The 25,558-nt window shown below is 46.4% G+C and overlaps 1 protein-coding gene and 1 long non-coding RNA gene across 8 annotated transcripts in view; one reads left to right on the forward strand and one right to left on the reverse strand.

Moving 5' to 3' along the window:
• The window catches only part of LOC102924702 (solute carrier family 2, facilitated glucose transporter member 3), a 70,756-nt gene that overhangs the window by 10,461 nt on the left and 34,737 nt on the right, over positions 1 to 25,558 (reverse strand). The window contains exon 1 of one of the 6 annotated variants that reach the window (XM_076567919.1): positions 4,136 to 4,499. The exons of 4 other annotated variants lie outside the window; for them this stretch is intronic. Coding sequence is in view for 1 of the 2 variants with exons in the window: in XM_006992740.4 (XP_006992802.2) it covers positions 1,677 to 1,691 (15 nt within the window). In the remaining variant the exon portion in view is untranslated. Of the gene's footprint in view, positions 1 to 1,676; positions 2,305 to 4,135; positions 4,500 to 25,558 lie in introns of those variants that run through there. One more of the 6 variants, XM_006992740.4, reaches the window with a different exon arrangement.
• On the forward strand, positions 710 to 15,501 carry LOC121828110 (uncharacterized). 2 transcript variants are annotated; one of them, XR_013050151.1, is made up of 3 exons: positions 710 to 1,023; positions 1,269 to 1,505; positions 15,233 to 15,501. It is a non-coding gene; the product is annotated as an uncharacterized LOC121828110 (long non-coding RNA). The 2 variants fall into 2 exon arrangements; XR_013050152.1 differs by lacking the exon at positions 15,233 to 15,501 and adding an exon at positions 6,236 to 10,409.

Raw genomic sequence — 25,558 nt, forward strand, 5'->3', positions numbered from 1 at the left:
GGCCACAGGGATTGGAAAGTCAAAAACAGAACCCCGAAACAAGCTAATGGCACAGATGACTGTGTTCTCTCCTCTCACACACCCAATAACCCCCCTCGACTCTCAGATCATCTTCCCTCACCCCCTTTATATTTTTGAGACAAGGTTTCACAGTTTGTATTCCAAGCTAATCTCAAATTCAACTCCTCAATCCTCCTGCTTCAGTCTCTCAAGTGTGGGATTATAGTTGTGAACTGCTATGCCCAGCCTTTTTTTTTTTTTTAAGTTCTACATATCTGAAAAACACGTTTTTCCTTCTGTACCTGGTCTATTTCACATCCATCCCAGTTCCATCCAGCTTTCTAAAAAGTGTCATGACTTCATTTTCCTTTCCTTTCCTTTCCTTTCCTTTTCTCTCTCTCTCTCTCTCTCTCTCTCTCTCTCTCTCTCTCTCTCTCTCTCTCTCTCTCCCTCCCTCCCTCCCTCCCTCTCTCTCTCTCTCTCTCTCTCTCTCGGTGACAGGGTTTCTCTGTGTAGGCCTGGCTGTCCTAGAACTCAAGAGATCCACTGGCCTCTGCCTCCTCCAGGCTGGCTTCATTTTTCCTAACACCTGACTGATACTCCATAGTGTATCACAACTGCTATTTTTGATTCATTCATCCACTGATGGGCACCTAGGGCCGGGCAGCTCTTATCTCTAGACTGTGTAACCAACCAGCAACATCCTGGGGCCCTCACGAGAGTCTTCCTGTTCGCTAAATATGGCACTATTCTCCTCCACCCAGCTGGGCAGAGCGTCTGCTCATTCCGAACACAATATTAGGAGCCATTTTTAGCAGAATGGAATCAGGCAGATATCACCTTGCTGGGGATCACTCAAATGGGCAGGGGTGACTCAAACTGGAGTCTGAGGCCAACCTCTTTGCCCACCACAACCTCTCCAACTGTCCTTAAGTTTTTTTTTTTTTCCTCTAAGGTCACACCGAGTGGCAGGCTGGGAGCTTATACCAGAGTTGACCTTCCGGCAGCCGCCCAGCCTCAGTGGTAAGTGCTGTCTATCCCTGCCAGGCTTTCCGTAAAGTCTTTTCCTTGTAGTAAAAGCCTCTTTTCCCATCTCCTCTACTATCCCGCTCCCCCCCACCCGCCCCGCTGCTAATTCACCTTATTTCCAAATAAATTATCTTCGTGAAAATGCCCTTTCCCTTACAAATACTGCTTCCTTCAACTACAGTAAGATACATCCTACACTCGCGACCACAGTAAGGACAACCGGACTTCTCTCTCCACAGTACTCGGGCATGGCTGGATGCTGAGCAAGCCTAAGCCAACCCCGGGTCCTCCCAAGGTCTAACGCTTTCCCGAGCCTTCCTGCGGGCTCCGAGACCCACTCATCATCGCCACAGCCAAGCCCCTGCCCTCTCTGCCTTCAGCAGTCTCGTCACAGCTGCATCAAACACACCCGAGACGCAAACAGCTTCTCCGGTGACTTTCACATGACAGGAGGTGCCCGGGAGAATCCTCATCAGGTATGAGATGCACCGAACAGTAACGGTAACACCAGGGGCCAATGCTGGAGCCGATACGAAAAGGCCTCCCTCCGGATGGCTCGGTGACTTAGGGGAGACTGGAGCGTGGCAATCGGCACCAAGACCTGCCTTTGTGAGGACCCCAAACAAACAAAAATAACCAGTTCTTACCTTCGCTGTCCCCATGGTCCCAATCTACTTCTCAAGCCTTAAGGACGATCTAGAGGTAGGTTCCAGAGACACCTTTCCCAGTCCGCGGCAGCAAGCTCTCTGGGTCCTCAGCAGCACTCAGAGGGCTTGAGGACCATCACAGGGACCACAGCCAGAAGCCCAGCCTACCTATTTATAATCTCTGCAAAGGGTGGAGCCTCCATGCTCGCCCACCCCACCCCCGCTTCCAGCCTTTAACCTCTAACCTCCGGAATTCAGTGACCTCTGTTATCTGATCGTCACGGCTCCTTCCCCCAGCCCCCTCGCCTTCGCAAGCAATCAATTTCCCCCCTCCTCTGGCTTTTTACCACATCCTCCCTGTGGTTCTGTCTTTCTTTTTTTTTTTTAAGCCCATCCAAATTCCTTCCCCTTTACAAGAGCCGACAACCTTTTTGTTTCACGGAAAAAAACACTGAAAAGTTTGGAGGGCGGGCAAATTTGAAGGCGCTGGGGACAGAATCAGTCTAGGGAGAGAGGAAAGCTAATCTATCTAAGGCAGAGCTGAGTGGGTGCTGCCGTCAGCTGAAAGTCATCCACGGAGTGGGAAGCAGAGGATCCAGGACCCTCTGCGTCTGTCAGCTGCCTTTTCACTACAGGCTGGGGGTGCAATCTTGAAGGGAAAGGAGAGCCTGTCCCGAGAAAACTGGCAATGATTTGTCCAGTTGTGAAGGGTAGCCTGGATGTCTTGGAGCCTGACCAAAGCTCCTAGGCTGCAGGAAGAGGAGATCAGTGAGGTACACAGCCCCAGTTCCTCACCACAGCATACCTTACTTACATTCCCTCACCCCTTGTGAATTCTACCACTCCCTCACCTGTTCTGAGCTTACCCTCACCTGTTCTGAGGTTTATAGCATCTAGAAACACAACAAACATCCAATTCAACTTAACAGATATTTGCTGAGTACGTGCTGGGTCTTTAATGAATAAAAAAAAATAGAGAGAGCCAGGCGGTGGTGGCGCATGCCTTTAATCTCAGCACTCGGGAGACAGAGGCCAGCTGGGGCTACAGAGTGAGTTCCAGGACAGCCACTCACAGAGAAAACCAGTCGAGAGAGAGAGAGAGAGAGAGAGAGAGAGAGAGAGAGAGAGAGAGAGAGAGAGAGAGAGAGAGAGAGAGAAGGAAGAAGAGGAGGAGGAGGAGGAGAGAGGAGGGGTAGAGGTGGTACAGCAGTTACCTAGGCCCCCGTTTATCCCCACCCCACCCCCGCCCCAGAATTCAGGCAGTCAATGGACAAGGACAACTGACTCTCACATAAGAAATGTTTGCTAAAATCCTATTCACTGGGGACTGTGCATTTCTTGAAAGACAAGCATGAGAAAAAATATCTGATTACCACACTGTACAAGAAAAGAAAAAAACTGGGTAGGAGAAATGAGAGCGCAGGGAGGTCAGTGATGGCCAGCAGGAGGCAGGAGGGATTTCAGGTGAGCTTGTGACAGACACGTGGGTGGCTGAGGCTCCGGCTCTGACTCGCTGGAGAAACAACCCTTCCCCGCAGGAGATGGTGGGGGAGGGGGGCTCGGCATATGCATGAGGAAAGAGAAGCATCTTTACTCAACAGCATTGGTTTGTGGCCCCAAATCCAGGCTGACTGGCTGAACTCCAGCAAACCCAGTCCTTTTCTCCTTAAACGAGGGTCCTTCCCGAATCCGCTCTGCACCTGAGTGGAAGGTGACATCCAAGAGAACCTTCCCGAGCCTGCACCCCTCTGTCCTCCCTCCATTCTCCTTTCTGTTTTTTTTTTTGTTTTGTTTTTTTTTTTTTGTTTTTTCGAGACAGGGTTTCTCTGTGTAGCTTTGCGCCTTTCCTGGAACTCACTTGGTAGCCCAGGCTGGCCTCGAACTCACAGAGATCCGCCTGGCTCTGCCTCCCGAGTGCTGGGATTAAAGGCGTGCGCCACCAAAGAGGCACTGAGTCGGAAGCCCCTTTAATTACCACAGCAACTGAATTTAGCAGCCAAAGGAAAACAATGCCCAAGGCCAGTGCCGGCCGGTGGGAAGAGATTCCATCCACTTGTGCAACACTGCGTTTTCTTGTAACCGTGTTAGAAATAATAAGGGTTTTCAAGACTTTGGCTCGGCAGGTAAAGGCACTTGCAGAGAAGCCTGAGTTCAACCCTGAGACCCACATGGTGCCAAGAGAGAGCCAACTCCACAAAGTTGTCCTCTTTTTGTTTGTTTGTTTGTTTTCTTTTGTGTTTTTTTGAGGCAGGGTTCATCTGTGTAGCCCTGGCTGTCCTGGAACTCAATATGTAGACCAGGCTGGCCTTGAACTCACAGAGATCTGCCTGTGTCTGCCTCCTGGATCGAGTACTGGGATTAAAGACGTGCCCCTCCACCACCAGGCTTATTATTTAAAAATTTGATTTTATTAAAATTAACAATTCAAGGCAGGCACAGCGGCATGCCTGAAGTCTTACCTCTCAGAAGAGAAGAATCCTTAGTCTCAGGCCAGTCTGGGCTCCTTGCTGGTCTCATAGAAATGAACAAACTAATAATTCAGTTTTTCAAGGCCAGTAGCCTCCCGTGATGATAAAGAACACAGGAGGTTCATGGCCGGCCTTGTAGCTTGTTGTAAGACCATGATGTCTGTCTGTCTTTCTCCCTCTCATTTCTATTTATTATGCATCAAAATATCTCCTTTCCACTCTTGCCAGGGGCACAAAACTCTGGGCCTCCCACAGACTGGGCTCTACTCTGGGGCTGGCCGCCAGCCCTCCACATCGTGGGGCTGGAGTCTGAACTCCTTTTTTCTTGTTCTCTCTTCCTGAGAGCACAGGGATGTGGCCACAGAGGTGGAAAGCAGCCAGAGGCTGCGCCTTCTTTGCCTACACTGATTGGAGGAATAAATGAATGAGTTGTGAAGGCCCAAGATTGTGCCTGTTCTCAGTTGGTGTAACATTATGCAGAGAAAGAGCCTGCGGAGGATTAATTCTCAGATGCCTGAAGCCTGTAACAGAATATTGTTTTCTTGGTTAAGAAATAAGCAATGTTGCTGGGCGTGGTGAGGCATGCTTTTAGTTCCAGCGTTCAGGAAGGACGAGGTAGGAGGATCTCTGAGTTTGTGACTAGCCTGGTCTACATAGAGACCCTTTCCAGGCTATGTAAAGAGACCCCGTCTCAAAAAAAAAAAGCTTCGGTTTGTGACTGAGAATCCAGACTGATGGGTTGTACTGAATGAAGCAAACCTGGTCCTGGTCCTTCTCCAGGGCAGCCAAGCCCACACAGAGAAAGGCTGTCTTGAAACAAATAAAAACAGACAAAAAAGAAAGAAAAGAAAGAAGCAGTGTGAAAGGGAGATAGACCTGAGACCTGTTTTCTTTGGCAAAATTCAGGACTACTTTCATTTATTTTATTTTTGTCTCTCCTTTTTTTTTTTTTTTTTTTTTTTTTTTTAAATTGGCTTGGTACTGGCTCACAACCATCTGTAATTCTAGTCCCAGGGGATCTCATGCCTTCTGGCTTTCCAGAAACTGCACACACGTGATACACAGACATACATGTAGGCAAAACACCCAGAATGCATTGAAAAAAAATAAAGGTTAAATATTTTCTTTTTTAAAGGTACTGCAGAGGGTGGGAATGGGCTAGTGATTTAGGAGTGACAGGTACTCCAAAGCTGAAGGTTGTCTCTGAAACGGGCAAAGTGCTGGGTGGTGCCAGAGAAGGTTCTACCTGCCGCAATTCATGTATTTTAAAGATCACAGCTGGAATTCAGCTGAAACTCAAGAATTTAAAATGTGCTCAACAAATTGAGACAAATGCTGTTTGAGCCAGTAGCTGCAAAGATGCTCAAAGCCTTGTCCTACCGTGGCCTGAGCCAGAGTCCAAGTTAGATCTTCATCTTGAGCAACAGATAAGAGCCCTAACTGTGACCAGCTTCCTGAGGTTCTCTGTGGGAGTGGGTTCCCTGAGGTTCTCGGTGCATTGTGGGAGTGGATGCCACCTGTTGCCAGGGGTCCTTGGTGCACTTCGGGAATAGATGCCAGAGACTGTAAACTCAGAGGCCCAGTGAGGGAGACCAACCCGGAGGGACGGAGCGCACCACAGTGGCCTCCTGGCTGGCATGCGCTAACAACACCTACCTATCCCTAGATTGCTTGTGAGATCTCTGTGAGCTCTTCTGTCTTTGCTGGATATGAAAGAGGAGGAAGTATGAAGGGACCTTTTAAAATGTACCCAGTTGGGAGCTAAGAGCAAAGGAGGTATGCTCAGTAGAAAGGGGACAATGGGAACAATGGCCGGGTATCAGTTCCAAATGCAGACACCTGCAGAGTGTAAACCTCGGTCCGGCCCCCTGCTAGTTTGCGTTGAGGTTTGTTAGTGTGAAAGCTAAGCAGGAGGACAAAGGATCCTCCAAAAGAGCACTCAGGCTTTACCGCGTCCTGTGCAGGCCTGGGGAAACACAAGCCGGGACTGTTCTAAAGACTGCACGGATCACACTATTTGCATTCGTACCGTTCCGCACAAACAGCAGTGCACATGCTTTTATTTGTCTGATTTTAATCTTTCTCTACCAGGTGAGGTGTCCCCATAATTCACTTTGAATCTGAAAACACTGTTTAAAAAAAGAAGAAGAAAAAAAAAAAAAAAAAAGAAGAAGCCCTGGGGTGAAGAAAGGAAAAATCTGAGAAATGCTGCTTGCCCTGTTTACACTGTGTTTAAACCATTCATTACTGCCACTGGTCCTGAAGACCGAATTCCAGCCCGCTGGTTCTCATCACTGCTGCGGATCTTTCCTGTCCCAAAGTCTCCAGGAACAAATTCCAAAGTAGGGCTAACTCTAAGCTAAAATTCAAATCACAGCAATCTACTCAAAACATCTTCAGCGATTACTCAGGAAGGCCTAGGTTCAAAGCGCCTTTGACTAGAGATCCGTGGGCCACCGTGTAAAACATTCCAGCAGCCTCACACACCCAACTGAAAAGCACAGGTTAACTTTATTAGAGAATATTTATCCCATCTGACTTGTCCCAAATCCTCTCTCTGTCTCACTCCTCTCTCCTTAGCTCTCTGTGGTGCTGGGGATTGAACCCGGGGCCTCATGTATCCTAGGCAAAGCTATGCCGGTCTCAGCCCTCAAAATTCTCCTATTAATATGTAACCCGTGTAAAAATCATTCCTAATCTGTTTTTCTATTGTTGTATCAGGCCTTCAGGATCCAGTGAGTTATTTTACGCTTACAGTGCACCTCAGTTGGAACACTCAAGTTTCAGACACCAAGATGAAATGTCCTTTTTCTTTTCTTTTCTTTTTTTCCCCAATGCTGGGTACTGAATATAGGGCCTTGCATATACAGGCTAGTCAAGTACTCTACCACTGAGCTGTAGTCCCAGCCTGAAATGCCCTTTTAAAATGATAACTACTGGGGCTGGAGAGATGGCTCAGCGGTTAGGAGCACTGGCTGCTCTTCCAGAGGACCCGGGTTCAATTCCCAGCAACCACATGGCAGCTCACAACTGTCTGTAACTCTAGTTCCAGGGCATTTGACACCCCCCCCCCCCACACACACACACACATGCGGGCAAAACACCAATGCACATAAAATAAAAAAGAAAAAGGAAAGAAAATGGTAACGGGGGCTGGAGAGATGGCTCAGCTCAGAGGTTAAGAACACTGGGTGAGGGCACTTGTCTTGAACCCAGTGACCTGAGTGTCATCACCTGGACCCACATGATGGACAATAGCTTCTGAAAGTTGTACACACACACACACACACACACACACACACACACACACACACCCTGCCCAACACAGTCTCACAGGGCTGGTCTGGAATTCACAACTCCTCCCCCCCAGTGCACCACTCTGCCCAGCTTCTTCTACTCTGCACACTGCTTTAGTTTCGTCCACCACATTGCCTGTTTTTACATGAATTTGAGTAAAAAATTGAATGAACTTGCTGGGTGGCGGTGGCCCAACACCTTTAATCCCAGCACTTGGGAGGCAGAGACAGGTGAATCTCTGTGAGTGCAGTCCAGCCTGGTCTACAGAGTGAGTTCTAGGATAGGCTTCCAAAGAAACCCTGCCTGGAAAAACCATAAACAAACAAACAAATGAACTTAAAGAAGTCACTCAGTTGCACTTGCCCTAGTTCAAGCATTCAGTGATCATGTGAGACGCGGGTACACGGTACAGGTCGGCTCTTGACTCACTGGCACACTTCTAACATTATTCCTGGCATTTAGAATGTACACTCAAGGAAAAACATGCTTTTGGGTCAGCTTCCTGAGTAACAGGGACTGCAAGTGTGTGCTGCCATGGGGGGTGGGAGTGACCCCATGTTTTGGCTGAGACATCACCTTCACTAGAAAGCCTATTTCTCCATCTATTCTTTCTTCCTCATCACCCTAATTCACACTTTGAAAGCAAGAGACTTGGGACCTTTTATCTACTTTACACAGTACTAGATATATATGAATGAACAGCAAACAGAATGAATGAGCAAACAAGTTTATATAGTAGCAACTTAAGACTCTACCCAAGCATTTGGCTTGGCAAAGTGATGCAACCATGCTTCTGGGTCAGAGAACTAGGGCAAAGCTGGCTGAGAAGAAATAAGTGTGTTAACCTACACCAAAGCACACAGGCTTTCTTTAAGTCTCCATGTCCAGAGCGCTAGCAACAAATAGCTAACGGTGCCGATGGAAGAATCTCGCAACAAATTCATCACATTCACAATTAGCATGTTAAAATCATCCGGTGTGGCACAATGTAGTATGTAGAGCACCAAGATGAATCAAGATTGCCCTGGAACTCTGCACAGTTGACTACTGTGTGCCATGGGCAGATAAGGGCATTCTCCAAGGGTTCCTGTGCTAGAAGCCGGGTCCAGTGTAGTGATGTTAGAAAAGTGAGACCTTTAAGAAGCAAAGCCTAGGCCAGCACTTTATTGGTGTGTATGTGTGTGTGTGTGTGTGTGTGTGTGTGTGTGTGTGTGTGTGTGTGTGTGCCACAGCACAGCACACACATCTTTCGGGGGGTCAGAGGACAACTTTTGGGAGTCTTTTCTCTCCTTCCACCACGAGCCCCCAGGAACTGAACTCAGCTGTCAGGCTTGGCAGCAAGTGTCTTTATTCTCTGAGCCATTTCACAAGCCCCAAAACTCCTAAGTCAGGCTTTCAGTCCTAGCCCTTGGGAGAGGGAGGCAGGAGGACCAAGAACCCCAGGTTAGGTTGGGCTATATATATAGCTCAAGTATATTATTATAGCAACAGAAAGTGGACTGATACTGTTAAATAGTGTGCTCATCATCTCTGTGTCATATTTTAAAATTTAAATCACAGTCCCGGCCTGCAGGATGACTCAGTGGACAAAAGTCCTTAATGTGGAAACCCGATGACCTGAGTTCCATCCCCGGAATCCTAAAAGCACCAAACCCAGAGAGGGCTCTGCTGTAAGAGTGCTGTTGCTCTTGCTCAAGGCTGCAGTTCCATCCTCAGCACACATAGCAGGTGGCTCACGCATGCCTGCAACTACAGCTCCAGGGCATTCAGTACCTTCTGGCTTCTGCAGACACCTATGCACACACAAGCGCAGATACACACATGAATAAAAATCAGCATCGGCAACCCTGGCACTCCTAAGCGGGGATGGGAGGCAGAGAAAGGGAGAACCTGCCTGGAAGCTCAAGAGACAGTGAACCCCGAGTGTGCAGAGCAGCAAGAACAAAGGCGACCTTTGACCTCCACATGCACACAAAGCTCACACGTATAATAATAATAAATTAAAACAGGACAAAACCACACGTCAGCCCAGTGTGGTGGCTCACTGGATCACCCAGAACTTGGCCGCAGAGGACAAAACCAAGAAGACAGTAACAGTAGAATGAAGGGAAAACGGAAGACTCTGTACCACCCTCACCCTCACCATCATGCCCAAAGATCCCGGTCAGCTGGCTGACCACAGGGGCTGGACATACAGAAGCGAAGGCAGTTTTAGGGCATTTTGTAGTAAATTCTTCATTTTGATTTTTTTAAAATAATAAATTAATTTTGTTATTGTCTGTTTTTGAGTTAGGGCCTCACTATGTAGCCCTGGTTGGCCTGGAACTCATAATGTAGACCAGGTTAGCCTCAAACCAGGTTGCGTCTATAATTGGCTTTCCATCTTCGTCAGTACTTAAGTCATCCATTGGGCTGAATGCCTCAAAAGATCTCACAGACCTCATCGACGTGAGCATTTGACTCGGGACTGACAGGTTCCAATATGCTGAAGAGATGGGCAATGTTTCTTGCTTTTTGTTACGACTATTCCCACGTATTAAGGACTGGTTGAGTGGTTGGATAGTTATTAAAGTAGTAGGATTGATACGTGTGTGTGTGTGTGTGTGTGTGTGTGTGTGTGTGTGTGTGTGTGTGTATGTAGAGGGGGGCAATTTTACAATAAAAATGGCATAATTTGAAAACAGTTTTACAGTTTGTAGTATCTGGCATATGGAAAGCTTTGGTGGCTGGTGAATTAATAGCGGAGCATACAGATAGCAACCATCTCCCGACCACCCCCTCTCTCTGAGTGCAGGTTGACCTCGGACTCGATAGGTACCTGGCTTCCACTTCCTAATTTGGGGATTATAGGTGTGCACCACCACATCCATTGTTCTCTCCTCTTTTTTGTAGTAAGTTGTAAGACTTTAAATCTGCCATCTAGAGATCCTTTCTGTTTTTTGGTTTTGCTTTTGTTTTTCGACGTAGCTCTGGCTGTCCTAGAACTCACTATGTAGACCAGGCTGGACTTGAACTCAAAGAGATCCACCTGCCTCTACCTCCCTAGTGCTAGAATCAAAGGCGTGTGCCACTATGACCAGCTTGGTCCTTTTGCTTTATAGTAGTAATACCTGTCACTCAAAGGCATTAGAATACTGCGGGAGAGGCTGGAGAGAAGGTCGCTGAGTAAGGGCATTCTCTGGCTGCTCTTTTAGAGGACCAGAGTTCAGTTCGCAGCACCCACATCAGGTGGCTCACAGGTTCCTGTAACTCTAGATCCAGGGATCTGACCTACCCTTCTGGCCTCCACAGGCGCTCAAATACATATACATACACACATAAATAAAACACATTGGGGCTGGAAAGATGGTTCTAGAGCACTGGCTGCTTCTAGAAGACCTGGGTTCCACTCCCAGTACCCACACGGCAACTCACAACTGCCTATAAAGCCTGTAACTCGGATCTCTGTGAGTTCGAGGCCAGCCTGGACTACAGAGGGAGTTCCAGGAAAGGGAGTTCCAGGAAAGGCACAAAACTACACAGAGAAACCCTATCTCGAAAAACCAAAAAAAAAACAACAAAAAAAAAACAAACCTGTAACTCAAGTCCTAGGGGATCTGATGCCCTCTCTGGCCTCTGTGGACACCAAGCATTATTACACATGATGCACGGATGGACATACATGCAGGCAAAACACTTGTACATATAAAATAAATTAAAATTTAAAAAAAGGAACTGTGTAATCCTCAGGAGGATGAGGCAGCCTGAGCTACACATGAGATGAGAATAGAAGAAATAAGTAGTTAAATAAGGAGAAAATTTCCTTTTACATTTTATTTAAATGAGTTATTGTACTTTTTTTTTTTTTTTTTTTTTTTGGTTTTTCGAGACAGGGTTTCTCTGTGTAGCTTTGCGCCTTTCCTGGAACTCACTTGGTAGTCCAGGCTGGCCTCGAACTCACAGAGATCCACCTGGCTCTGCCTCCCGAGTGCTGGGATTAAAGGCGTGCGCCACCACCGCCCGGCGAGTTATTGTACTTTTAAATATTAGTATCAGGGGCTGGAGAGGTGACTCAACAGTTAAGGGCACTGGGTGCTCTACCAGAGGACCCGGGTTCAATTCCTAGCACCCACATGGCAGCTCACAACTGTAACTCCACAACCTCACACAGACATACAGGCAAAACTCCGATGCACATAAAAAATGAAAAACAAAACATCAACAACAACAGAAGACCAGGGTTCAATTTCCAGTACCCACATGGTGGCTCTCAACCACCAGTACCCCCAATTCTAGGTGATCTCCCCAATTCTAGGTGATCTGACAGGCACACATGTGGTGTATGTGCACATACATGCCTGCCATGCATTCAGGCAAGACATTCACACATCACATAAAATTAAATGAAAATCTAAAACAATATTTTGTACCGTTAATCTCTAACACTAGGATACGTGGGCGCTTTGATTCATATTCTGGGTAGTGAGTTATGAATTTGGGGACACAGTATAGTTGATAACACTGTCTCACTCTTTTGTGTTCCTTCATCCTGAACAGCCTTCCCAGCAGCTGAGTCCCAGTTCCATATCTGGTCATCAGTTTCTTCCCCTAGGGCGTCTGTTCTCAATCTGTGGGTCATGACTCCCACAGGATCACATAGTGGATATTTAATTATGATTCATAACAGCAAAATTACAGTTATGAAGTAGCAATGAAATAATCTTATGGTTGAGGGTCACCACCACACGAGGGACTGTATTAAAGGGTCGCAGCGTTAGGAAGGTTGAGGACCACTGCCCCAGGGCAGCCTTCCAGACAAACCTAAGATCTGATTTTCTTTGTGCCACTATGACAAACGTCCCTATAGTGTAGTGCTTATTAAAACCCACAGCAATTATTTACTTCCTGCAACTGCAAGCAAGTACTCTTTGGGAAGGGATTTTACTCTATATCCATGGAGATTAGCATCAGGTGGCCAAAAATGATGAAACAGATGAATAAAACATGTGCTGTAATATATATCCTTTGGAACATTTAATCTTTCTTTTCCTAAAAATTAATTTATTTTCACTTTATGAACATTTGGTGTTTTGCCTGCATGTATGTCTGTATGAGGGTGTCGGGTCCCCTGGAACTGGAGTTACAGACAGTTGTGAGCTGCTGCGTGGGTGCTGGGAATTGAACCTGGGTCCTTTGGAAGAACAGTATGTGCTCATAACTGCTGAGCCATCTCTCCAGCCCCAGAATATTGAATTTCTAACTAAGCTATAATCTAACTATATAATATGATCAAAGGAAGGATAAAATAAAGTTAATGACTTACTGAAGTCTCAAAAATGTCCCTTCCCAGGGCTAAGGGTATAGCCAAGCTACAGTTTTTGCTTTAAAAGGATTCACTTTGGATAAGTCAATCCTTTTAGGGATATAGGATATGAGAAATACACGAGAATACACAAAAGCCAGAAGACAGTGTTGGATGCCCTGGAAATTGAGTTACACACAGTTGTGAGGTGTTGGGAATAGAACTCAGGACCTCTGGAAGAGAAGCCTGCGCTCTTAACCACTGAGCCATCTCTCCAGCTCCTCATAAACACTCCTAAAGGTCACAAGTATACTAGCACACTTAAAGTTTTATTGATTTTTACTTATGTGTTTCAGTACTGGAGATTAAACCTATGTCTCGCTGGAAAGTGCTCTGCTTCTAAGCTGTGATTTTCAGATGCTGGGATTCTAGGCAAGAACTAGTGCAGGCTTTCACCTCAATTCTTTACAAAGTTAGCTTGCTTTAGGTGGTGGTAGTGGTTGTTTTCTTTTCTTTTCTTTTTGCTTCGGGTTTTGTTTGTTTGTTTCTTTGAGACACAGTTTATTTATGTAGCCCTGGCTGTCCTGGAACTCACTATATAGACCAGGCTGGCTTGGAACTCACAGAGACCCACCTGCCTCTGAATTAAAGGCATTCGCCACCACGCCAGGTTATTTCCACCTTGTTTTTGAGACAGGGTCTCTCCTGTTGTTTTACCTGCTGCACATGTGAGCTCCTGGGAGATTTTCCTGTCTCTGTCACCTGTGCTGGAGGAGTGTTGGGGGCGGGGCGGGGCGGTGGATTATAAGAACCCGGCCATATTTATGACAGCAGTCCTCAGGTTTGAAGGTAAGGGCTTTTCTCACCGAACCTTCTTGTCATCCCACAATTACCTTTTGAGCTCTGCCTAAGCAGGCAATAAACTTGCTCATTACCACTTCTTTTTCTTCAGGCAAGGGCTCTCTCAGTAAGCCCAGGCTGGTCTGGAACTCATGTAGCAGGGGCTGGGTTTGAACTGAAAACTAAGCCTCCCATGTGTTAGGATTACAGTTGTGAGCTATCTATCATGCCTGGGTCACGAATTTTGCTTTGTTGTTTCCAGTTTTTATGTAGTGCTCTGGATTGAACCCAGGGGCTCATGGGCACTAGGCAAGCAACTACCAACTGAACCACAACCTCTCCCCATAGATATATTTGGAGATAGGGTTTCATGTTCTCCAGATTGGTCTCAAACTCCTGATCCTCCTGCCTCTACTTTCCAACTTCTTTGGAATTACTAGCTTGGCTCAATTTTTTCTTTTCTTTTTCTTTCTTTCTTTTTCTCTCTTTCTCTCTTTCTCTCTTTCTTTCTTTCTTTCTCTCTCTCTCTCTTTCTTTCTTTCTTTCTTTCTTTCTTTCTTTCTTTTTTTCTTTTTCTTTCTTTCAGACAGTGTCTCATGTATCCCTTGAACTCACTATGTAGCCAAGGGACCTTGAACTTCTGATCTCTATGTCCTAGGTAGGGGGATTGCAGGTGTATTCCACTGTGCTAAGTTTATGTGACCTTGGAGATCAAACTCAGGGCTTCATGAGTCATGCTACCTGTCGAGGTATATCCTTAGCCCTCAACTGGCTACTTAAATTTTCCCCCTGTATTTATTCATAGGGGCTAGAGTGTGTGTGTGTTATGGAATACATGTAAAGGTCAGAGGACAACCTACAGGAGTCTGTTCTCTCCCCTCACCATGTAAGATCAGGTCTTCAGTCTCAGTAGCAAATGCCCCTGCCCATGGACTGGCTACATTTTAATACTTGGCAGAAATCAAACTGATTCTATCACACTATTGAATCATTATAACATGCTGAAGTATGCTAGCCTAAAGATCTCTAGAAAGAAAGATAAAATTACATAGACCAAGGAAGAGCCGGGAGGATGGGTCACCAAGGGGGAACTGGGCATGTATGTCGGAACACAAATGTGAAAACCGTTACCTTATAGGAAGCTCATCAGCAGTATAACACCCCTGTCAGTCTAGTGTGCCAACTGTTCCAGGAAGGTTAGCAGCACAGAGAAAACTTTGGGTTAGATTCTAAAGACTCACTCCAATGTGGGTTTTTTTGTTTGTTTGTTTGTTTGTTTTTGTTGTTATTTTTTGGAGAACAGGGTTTCTCTGTATAGTTTTGGTGCCTGTCCTGGATCTCACGCTGTAGACCAGACTGGCCTCGAACTTACAGAGTTCCGCCTGCCTCTGCCTCCCACGTGCTGGGATTAAAGGTGTGTGCCACCACTGCCCAGCCTGATGTGTTTGTTTTTAAGATATATATATGTGTTTGTTTGTGTGTGTTTGTATATGTGAATATGGGTTCAAGAGGAAGGCATTGAATCTCCTGGAACTTGAGTTACAAGCTATTGTGAGCCACCACACATGCCGGGGACTGACCTTGGGTCCTCTACAAGAGCAGTGCATAATCTTAACTGTGGAGACCAAGTGTTTCTATTTTTTGAGACAGGGGTCTTAACTCTCTTGTAGTGGGTAGCCATTCCAGCTTTGATCTGGAAGTTCCAACCCCCATTGAGACTCTGGCAACTGTCACGCCTATGAGGCCGGGCCAGGGGAGGCGCCTGGAGACCCGAGACCTGGATGGGCCAGGCCTTGCTCAGTTCCGGGACCCTGAATGGTGGAGATGGACCGAACAGAGCTCCAGAGAACACCACTGGACTTCGATACACCTTCCCCAGACCCCGCGACCTACCTATCCCTTAATTTGTGAGTTACGCCATTAAATAAATATCCTTTTAACTTCGTGGAGTGGCCTTAATAATTTCACCAATACTCTCTAGTCCTGAGTAGCCTGGAATTTACTATGCAGATCCGTCAGGGGCTTGGCCTTGCAGCCATCCTCCGGCCTCCGTCTCTGCAGTGCTGGGATCACAGGTGTTTGCCACCAAATGTGGCTTCTTGTAGAGTTAGTATTTTTTTTTTATCTTTATTAAACCTTATTTGATTGCTTTGTGTGCTTGCATAGGTGTGTACGTATACACTTGCTACATCAAGCACGTGGAGGTCAGAGGACAACTTGTGGAATCGGTTCTCTCTTTCCACCGTGTGGGTCCTGGGGATTGAACTCAGGTCCTTTGACAGGGCAGCAGATACCTATTTCTGCTGAGCCATCCCACAGGCCCTAGGTTCAGTATTTATATTCACGGTTACAATGTCCATTTCATAGAGTTACCAGAAAATTAAGGCAATGCAAGTGAAAAAAAAAAAAAAAGACCAAACAGGTATTTGGTGAAACATTACTCTGTCTGTTCCTACGAGAGTGTTTTGAATGAGATTGGATATAAATGGGTGGGCTATGAATAGAGCAGATTGTTTTCCACAAAGTCAAACTAACCAGGCTTGAGGAGCATGAGAGACTGGTCTTTGATGAGCAAGAAGAGTTGTGCTAGCAGGTAGCCGACCTCAACCCGGTCTTCTGCGGAGTCTCCAGCCTGCCCACCGACAATTTTACACAGCAGACTCGCCAGCCCCTAGAATGGTGTGAGTTGATTTCCTGCTCAAATCGAAGAATTTATTCATCTGTTTCGTGAGTGATGAACTCGTTCCAAGAAGTAGGGTTCAGGTGTAGTGAAGGCCTGCATGAATCTGTGAGTTCAAGGACAGCTAGAGCTACACCGTGAGAGCCTATTTCAAAAACAAAACAACCAACAACAAAAAATCCTTCCAGAGGGCAATGGGAGAGGCTAGAAAGTTTGTGTAGTGCTGGGAACACCTAGATCACCTTAAGAGACTGTTAGTGAGAATATGGACGTTCAAGGTGATTCTGGGGCAAAGGGAACAACTCCTTCAGTAAAGGCCCTTGTGGTTGATCTTGACGACCTGAGTTTGATTCCTGGGACATACATGGTAGAGAACAATGGACTTCCATAGCCCTCACACATACAAACACTCACAAATATTTAACAACAACAACAACAACAACAACAACAATATATGTCTATAAAAAAGGTGATTCTGCCAAATTCCCAGGAAGAAACACTTTACTATAAATGGACAGATTTTTGTTTTTAAAAGTTTAAGGGGCCGGAGAGATGGCTCAGCAGTTAAGTGCACTGGCTGCTCTTCCATAGGACTCAGGTTCAATTCCCAGCACCTACATGCAGCTCACATCTGTCTGTGACTCCAGTTCCAGGGTACCTGACACCCTCATACAGACATACATGCAGGCAAAGTAACAATGAACATAAAGATGAAAAATTTTTAAAATCCTTTAAAAAGGTTAAAAACAAAACAAACAAACCTGTCTCAATATTGTTTTTTCCATTTGTAATGAAGTGGCTATTTGGCTGAAGAAATTTCTCCTTTTTTCAATTTTTTTTTTTTTTTTTTTGTCCATAAGTGACCTGCCCCTTAGGGCTGCCCTGCGTCCTGACATAGAAGCTTCTTCTTAAGGAAAAACTCTCTGTCTCTCTGTCTCTCTGTCTCTCTGTCTGTCTCTCTCTCTCTCTCTCAACTCCCATGAGGTGTGCCCCCCTTGACCTCACTCTCTCTCCCTCTTCTTTTCGTCTCTCTATTATAATAAACCATTTCCATGTGGCTGCAGTGTATGGGTTGTGAATGTCCCCCTGCTGCCATGCCCCCATACCTGCATGGAGTGCATCACCTGCCAACCCACCGTTGCATCTGCCCAGCATGCCAGCATGGTTCCCTGCATGCGCGGGATACCCCCGTGTCCCCGAGCAATAATTCATAACACTTTTATTTGCGTTAATCACATGAACAAGGCACTATAATACTCCAGGGCAAACTGGAGAATCTGGCAGTTCAATTGGTCCATCAGAGACCCACAGGCCGGCGGCGGCAGCAGCGTAAAATGTCTGGGTTCAGTGAGCTTGTGGCTGCGTCCATCTTACAGGTGGCTAGCCCTCCACGTCATGCCAGGTTTTGGGGCCAGGTAGGAATCGTCTCAGTGCTTGGGGTGTTTCACTCTGGTTTTTTGTCTGATGGCTTCTTTGATCATCAGGTTCTCCTGTGTCTGCCATTTCTTAAAACGACTACCTGGGTGTGCTGGCAAATGCTTATAATTCAGAACTTGGGAGGGGCAGGAGGATTTCTAGTTCAAGGCCAGCCTGGACTACATAGTAAGACTCTGTCCCAACAATTTTTTAAAAAGTAAAAGACTAAAGATGAGCCACCTTGTACTGGCAGGGATAGAGATGAGACAAGAGGAAGACTATCAAATGTCTGGAATTCTACGGAATGGGACAATAGCACCCAAGCATAGGCAGTAAGTATCCTTCAGTTCGAGAGAATACTGACTCCCAAAGGGATGCATGATCAGTCTTTGCACTCCCACCACAGGCCCAGGCACACAGGTCCGCGGGGCAATGCTGCTTCCTCAGGAGTCCTGACAGCAGAGGTGGACCACTACAGAGAGCCGAGAGGACAATGCTACTGTCCAGTAGGCCCGGAAGGCAGAGCATACACCCAAATAGGCTTAGGCTGTTTGGCTTGTTGCTTCTTTCTTTGAGGGTGCCTGGGATTGAACCCAGAGCCTCACCCATAGATCAAATCATCTCCCACTGAGCCATACCCCAGCCTCAGGCGGTTATCTTGATTCTTAAATCTAACAAAACATTAATCTCTTACCTCTAACATCAAAAACACAGGAAACTAAATAAAAAAACAGGCCTACATCAAACTCCAAGACACTGGTTATCAACAGGCACAATCAGCGGAGTAAATTAGAGTTTACAAAATGGAAGAAAATATTTGTAAGTCACAGAATGGTTAAAAATCCAGAATGTGTAAAGAACTTCTGCAAGTCAATAATCAAACGCCAACAACAAAACCACCCCAATAGCCTGATTTCAAAGTGAGCCCCCCCCACCAAAAAAAAAGAAAAAGAAAGTAACTGATGCAGCTTTAAATGCTTTCTATTAACACACACACACACATACACACACACACACACAGAGTAATAAAAGTGAGACCAAATTAGTCATGCTAGCCAACACTCATAATCCTAGCGCTTGTGAGATGGATGCAGGAGTGTGAAGACAGCCTGAGCCTCATGCCAAGTTCAAGGCCACTCTGGGGAAGTTGCAGGTGGTGTTGGCCAGTGATGGCTAGGCAGTTAAGCTCTTGCAGAGGACCCGGGTTCAAGTTCCATGGTAGCTCACAGCTGTCTGTGACTCGGTTCCAGGGGACCTGACACCCTTTTCTGGCTTCCACAGGCACCATGCATGCACACTGTGCACATACACACATACCACCCAAACACTCATAAACTGCTGGGCATGGTGGCGCACGCCTTTCATCCCAGCACTCGGGGGGCAGAGGCAGGCGGATCTCTGTGAACTTGAGGCCAGCCTGGGCTACAGAGCGAGTTCCATGCACTGACACCATGCACATGTAGATAATCAATGTGATTTTAAGGAGGAGGAAATCTGTATAGCACGGCTGACACTTGAGGACTGTTTGTAAGTGAAATAACACCTACATGGAAACCCAAGTCCTCCGTGATTCCACCCAGGGACAGTCCGAAGGAGGCCAAACTCACAGAAACAGAATACAGCTGCTTCTTTAGAGGCTCCGGGAGGAAGTGGTTTGTTGGGTACAGAGCTTCCGATGTACAAGATGAAAGTTTTTGGAGACCTATTTCATAACAGTACAAACACACTTAACACAGTTGAAAAGTGATCAGGTATTTCATTAGTCAACTTTGCACCACTGATAAAATAGCCTAAAACAATCAACCTGTAAGGGAGAAAATTTCATTTTGACTCAAGCTTTCAGAGCTTAAGGCCACAGTAGCTTGGCCCTGATGTCTTTGGATCTGAGGCACAGTAGTATGTTGTGGATAGTAGGATATGGTAGCCACCATGTGTGTGTGTGTGTGTGTGTGTGTGTGTGTGTGTGTGTCTGTATGTGTATTGAGCAGGGTCTTACCCTGTAGCTCCAATCTCACTGAGATGCCCCTTCCTAGGTCTCCCAAAGCTGAGATTACCATTGTACCCAGCTTGAGTCCAGCTTCATAAACTGTGGTCACAGTCCAATGCCGTGTTGCGCCGGGCAGTGGTGGCGCACGCCTTTAATCCCAGCACTCGGGAGGCAGAGCCAGGCGGATCTCTGTGAGTTCGAGGCCAGCCTGGGCTACCAAGTGAGCTCCAGGAAAGGCGCAAAGCTACGCAGAGAAACCCTGTCTCGAAAAAACCAAAAAAAAAAAAAAAAAAAAAAAAAACCAACCAATGCCGTGTTGCATAAGTGAGTGCAGGTGTTGTGAAAATTTTGGCAATCATAAAACTTTTCTGAATGATCAAAAGTTAATTCAAAATCCAACTCACGGCATAACGAATCTGAGGTGTTTGTTCCTGAGCACTCTGGCCCATGCATCAAGGTTTCACTGTGGGTTGTTGTTTTTTGTTTTTTTCCAAGACAGGATTTTTCACAGCATGAGCACTTTGCCCCGCGAGTGCCATAACAGCATGCATGTCAGCAGCTGTCACCCGAAACACCTCAGCTTTGAGACTACTGTTACCCAGTGTAGTGTCTTCATACACAAAGTTTTCTGGTCTTATAATGGTTTAATTACAGAAAACAACGACTTTTTAATATTTTCCTGCCTTCATTCCTTAGCATTCATCAAGTCAAATTGGATTGAGGTAGAAAATCGGATTTGAAAGCCTGACGTTTATGAGGCCAGGAGTGTAGCTCAGCTGTACTATTCACAAGGCCCTAGGTTTGCTCCCCAGCTCCCTATGTAGCCAAGGATGGCCTTGAACAGCTCATCCTCCATTTCCAGTTCTAAAGAACAGGTTGGGTTTGTATTAGGCATCAAACTTGGGACTCACTAATGCATTCCACTGACTGGACTATATACTCAGTCTTTTTTTTTTTTTTTTTGAAATAGGGTTTCTCATTGTAGCTTTAGAGCCTATCTTGACATTCACTCTGTAGCCCAGGCTGGCCGCGAAATCACAGAGATCCACCTGCCTCTGTCTCCTGAGTGCTGGGACTAAAGGCATGCACTACCACCACCCGGCAGTCATGTATTTTTTAAAATTTATTTTTATTGTTTGCTCATGAGTGTTTGTCTGCACTATGTGCATGCCTGCTTCCCAGGAGGGCTGAGAGGGAGTCCAATCCCTTGGAACTGTAATCACAGATGGCTGTGAGCTGCCACTTCAAGCTGGGTGTCAGACCCAGCTCTGGAAGAGCAAGCCAGCTCTTCACCAAGCCTCTCCATCCCTTCTTTTAATTTTTGGAAACAAGGTCTCACTATGAAGCTCCGGCTGGTTTGGAACTCTGTGAAGAGCAGGCTGGAATGGAACTCACGGAGATCTGCCTGTCCTGGTCTTGGCAGCCCTGGGATTGAAGGTGGTCATCACCAGGCCTAGCCCCTCAGCTGTTTTCTGTGCAAATTGCTCTACAAACACCAGGAAGGCCCACAGACGTTGCATGAGGTCAAGTCGAGCCTATGAGTTCTCCAAGTGTTCCCTTGCACTGCTGTCCCAGGTAGACATATCTTTGCTTCTCTATACAGATGTCGGGTGGTGCTACCACTAGGGCATCCCTGCCTGCCTTGGTTACAGGAAAACAGCAACCCGATAACTCACGCTGACTCATATCCCCCCTTTCAAAAAACATAACCACATGCCAGTCTGTGTCATTTTTCAATGAGATATGCCGTAATTAAAGGGCTGTGTTATTTGAGCAAGTCTCTCCCCTAATTTTGGTGGCCCTTGAACCTGGCGGAGCCTAACCTCTCAAAAAGTGGGGGCACCACTCCATGCTCCGAGGTACTGTCTACTGATCTGGTGTTCTATGATGGGCTAGGCCAGTACACAAACTGCCAGAAAATAAATGAAATGCTCTTCTCAGAGGAGAGAGGGTCACAGTCTCAGACTCAGCACAGCTAGAAGGGCTGCTGGGAGTTGTAGGAATCGAGGGAAGGCCAGCTCCCTGGATCCACAGAACCACAGTATAGATACTGAAGGCATTGTCTGACTCCACTGGAATCTCAAAGAACAAGTACTGAGCAGATCAGACGCTCCATCCCATCCCTTCCTGGTATGGTGACACTCAGAGAAACTGTCCTGTCCTCATGATGGTGGTACACATCTGTTCCCAGCACTATGGACACATTGACACTCTTTGAATTTGAGGCCAGTCAGAATTATTTTTGAGACAGGGTCTTTCTTAATAGACCTTGGCTGTCCTGGAACTCACTACGTAGACCAGGCTGGCCTCAAACTCACAGAGATCCACCTGCCTCTGCCTCTTGAGTGCTGGGATTAAAAGAATGTGCCACCACACCCAGATTTCATTCATTTATGTAGTCATTCATTCATTCATTCACTTATGTATGGCTACTTTTGACATGGGTAGTCCAGACAGAGTCCATAGAGTTCACGAACACCAGAGCACTTGCCTAGCATGTTCAGGACCTTGAAAGAAAGTGTCCTCTCTGGTAAACACAGGGTTAGGAAGACGGCTCAGCTGTCAAGAGTGAATACCAGTCTGGCAGAGAATGTGAGTTTGATTCCCAGCTCCTACTTTAGTTGGCTCACAAACACGTTCACTCCATCTTCAGGGATCAAAAGCTCCCTTCTTCTTGGACAACCCTCCTCACCTGCACACACATACAAAGATAACTCTTTAGACAAGCATTGTCGCACACACCTTTAACCCCAGCACTCTGGAGGCAGAGGAAAGTGGATCTCTGAGGGTTCGAGGCCAGCCTGGTCTACAGATCAAGTTCTAGGACAGCCAGGGCTACAGTGAGACTCTGTCTGGAAAAAACAAAATCCTCCACAAGTTTTTGTATAGATTGTGTGTGCCGTGCAGTACAGCAGCCACTGTGCTAGAAATGACTATGATTCAATGCCATTCCTGCTGAAGCTACTCCACTTACAAGTGTATGAAGTCTCTGTTGCAGAGCATCGGCCTGTTTAACAGACTTATCTTTCTCAGGCTGTTGCCTCCAGTGGAACCAGCCGGTCACAGAAATATTTGGATGAGGCGGGCTCAGAAACCAAAGAATCTCTTCTATCCTATCTTGCCGCCTGACTCTTTTTTTTGGAGGTGGGTTGCGTGGTGCATGATGCTGGTCAGCTGAATCTCCAAAAGTGACGAAGTGACGAGCTCCATCACTCAATCCTGTCTCTCCTTTATTCTACTCTCCCTCCTGTGGAATTTGTTTTCTTGTTATGTTGCCGCCGAGGGCTGCAGCCAGCATCTCCCCGTGATTCTGGTTTTCTTCTTCCTGTTTCCCTGTCCTTTTTTTGACACAAATCTGCAAAATCTCATGGGTGTGAAAAGATCCCAAGTATTTATTGGATGGTTTATATGCAAACTTATGACTGGAATGATTTTGGAAATGTGTGTAAAAAAGAAATGTGTGGAATAATCCCTGCCTTTGGTGCCCTGTTCCTACAATCCTTTAAATGTTCAAATGCGGCTACATTCCTTTACCTACAACCACGTTTTAAATTAGCTTTCAGGCCAATTTTCCCTCCCTAGTAAAGGGTTTGAATCCAGGGAATTGAATCCCTTGAATCTTGCACATAACTGGGAAACCTTCTCTCACTGTATTCTATCTCCTAAAATCTCGTTGATTTTATATCTGTCTGTGTGTTTGAGACAGGGTCTCACTATGTAGCCCTGGCTAGCTTGGAACTCACAGATCCACCTGCTTCTGCCTCCCAAGTGCTGGAATTAAAGGAACAGGCATAAAGGATCAGCACCACCCTGACTCAACCAACAATTCTTTTGTTTTGTTTTTTAGACAGGGTCTTATTATATAGTTCAGGGTAACCTTGAACAATGTAGCCAAAACGAGCCCCAAACTCATGACAACATCGTCATCCTCCTGCCTCAGCCCCCTGAGTGCTGGAATTACAGACATGCACCATCACACCAGGCTCCCAGCCTTCTTTTTGTCTTTTATGTTTGAGACAAGGTCTTATTATGTTGCCTAGGCAGGCTCTGAACTGCTATTCTGCCTCAGTCTCCTTGTATCTGGGATTACAAACCAGCTCTGGGATGACTTTTAAATCCAGTATAATTCCAATTATATTTAAGTGGCTGCTTTAATCTAATTGAGAAGAACCAAGCATTATCAGTTTCTCTTTGTTACTGTTTTGTTGAGACAAGGTCTCACTATATAGCTCTAGCTGTCCAGGAAACATGTAGCCCAGTCTGGCTTTGAATTCCCAAAGATCTGCCTGTCTCTGCCTCCCAAGTGCTGGGATTACAGACATTGAGTCACCACACCTGGCTTCTCAGTGTTTTCTTTTTTTTACAAAATTCAGAGGAAAGAAATGACCCATGAAATCCCATACCTTGACCAGGGACCCTCTAGGGCCAATGGACTGTATCTTGATGCTCTCTGGTTGGCCCTTTCGTATGAAGCTCTTTTGGGTTTAGTTGTTGTGAGAAGGGTCTCACATTTCCAGGAGTGGCCTGGAACTAGATGTGTAACTAAGGAAGCCTTGGACTCCTTTCTGATCCTCCCAGTTCTGTCTCCTGAGCAATGGGGATTACAGGCCTGACACCGCACTCAGTTTATCTTAATAGTATTTACTGGGTCTGGGGATGTTGAGACAGGGATTCTCTTCATAGCCTTGGCTGTCCTGGAACTCGATTTATAGAAATCCACCTGCCTCTGCCTCCCGAATGCTGGAATTAAAGGTGTGTGCCATCACCGCCGCCGGGCTCTCAAAACTATTTACTAACAGACACCAACAAATCACAGACAGCAAGAGTGAAGACAGACACACGGCCTGGGAGACAAGTGTCTTAGTTAGGGTTACTACAGCTGTGATAAAACACCACAACCAAAAGCAACTCAGGAGGACAGGGTTTATTTAGTTCACACTTCCTCATCACTGTTCATCACTGAAGGAAGTCAGGACAGGAACGCAAACACAGAAGGAACTTGGAGGCAGGAGCTGATGCAGAGGCCATGGAGGAGTGCTGCTTACTGACTTGCTCCCATGGCTTGCTTAGCCTGCTTTCTTACAGAAGCCAGGGCCTCAAGCCTAGGGATGGCCCAACCCAAAAATGACCTGGGCCCTCTCCCACCAATCACTAAGAAAATGTCCTATAGGCTTGTCTACAGTCAAATCTTACAGAGACATTTTCTCACCTGGGCTCCCTCCTCTGATGACCGTAATTTGGTGTCAAGTTGACGTAAAACTAGCCAGCACAATGCACAACAGTATGGTGCCAGGCTAGCTTAGACTCAGGCATGGGTAGAGGTGTCAGGGACCTCTAGTTTCTAGTCTCTCTCTGCTTGGAGCTCATCTTTCACAGGCTGGGTGGCATTCACATTTGAAGTTTTTGTTTTGTTTTTCCCCTTGCTTTATTATTGCTGTTGCTGTTATTGTTATTATCTGCTGCGCCGCCCGCCCCCCCAACACACTGGGAACTGAACCCAGGACATTTTACTACTAAGCTAAACCCCCAGCACCTGTTTGGTTTTTGAGGTAGGTGCTCCCGACGTATCCCATAAGTCCAGAACTTACTATGTGGCTCACATTGGCCTCAAATTCACAGCAACCTTCTCACCTGTACTCCCCAAGTGCTGGGATTAACGGCGCCGCCGCCAACTACCATGTCCAGCTTTTGTTTTGTTTTTTTTTTGAGAAAGAGAGAGAAATCAAGTCTCTCTGTCTCTTTCTCTGTCTCTGTCTCTGTGTGTGTGTGTGTGTGTGTGTGTGTGTGTGTGTGTGTGTGTGTGTAGGTGTGTCACAGTCTGCAGGTGGAGGGCAGAGGACAACTTTCAGGAGTAAGTTCTCTCCTTCCACCATGTTTATGAGTCCTGAGAATCTAACTCAGGTCATCCCACCG

The sequence above is a fragment of the Peromyscus maniculatus genome, chromosome 3 (assembly GCF_049852395.1).
Source record: "Peromyscus maniculatus bairdii isolate BWxNUB_F1_BW_parent chromosome 3, HU_Pman_BW_mat_3.1, whole genome shotgun sequence".
Taxonomy (NCBI): Eukaryota; Metazoa; Chordata; class Mammalia; order Rodentia; family Cricetidae; genus Peromyscus; species Peromyscus maniculatus.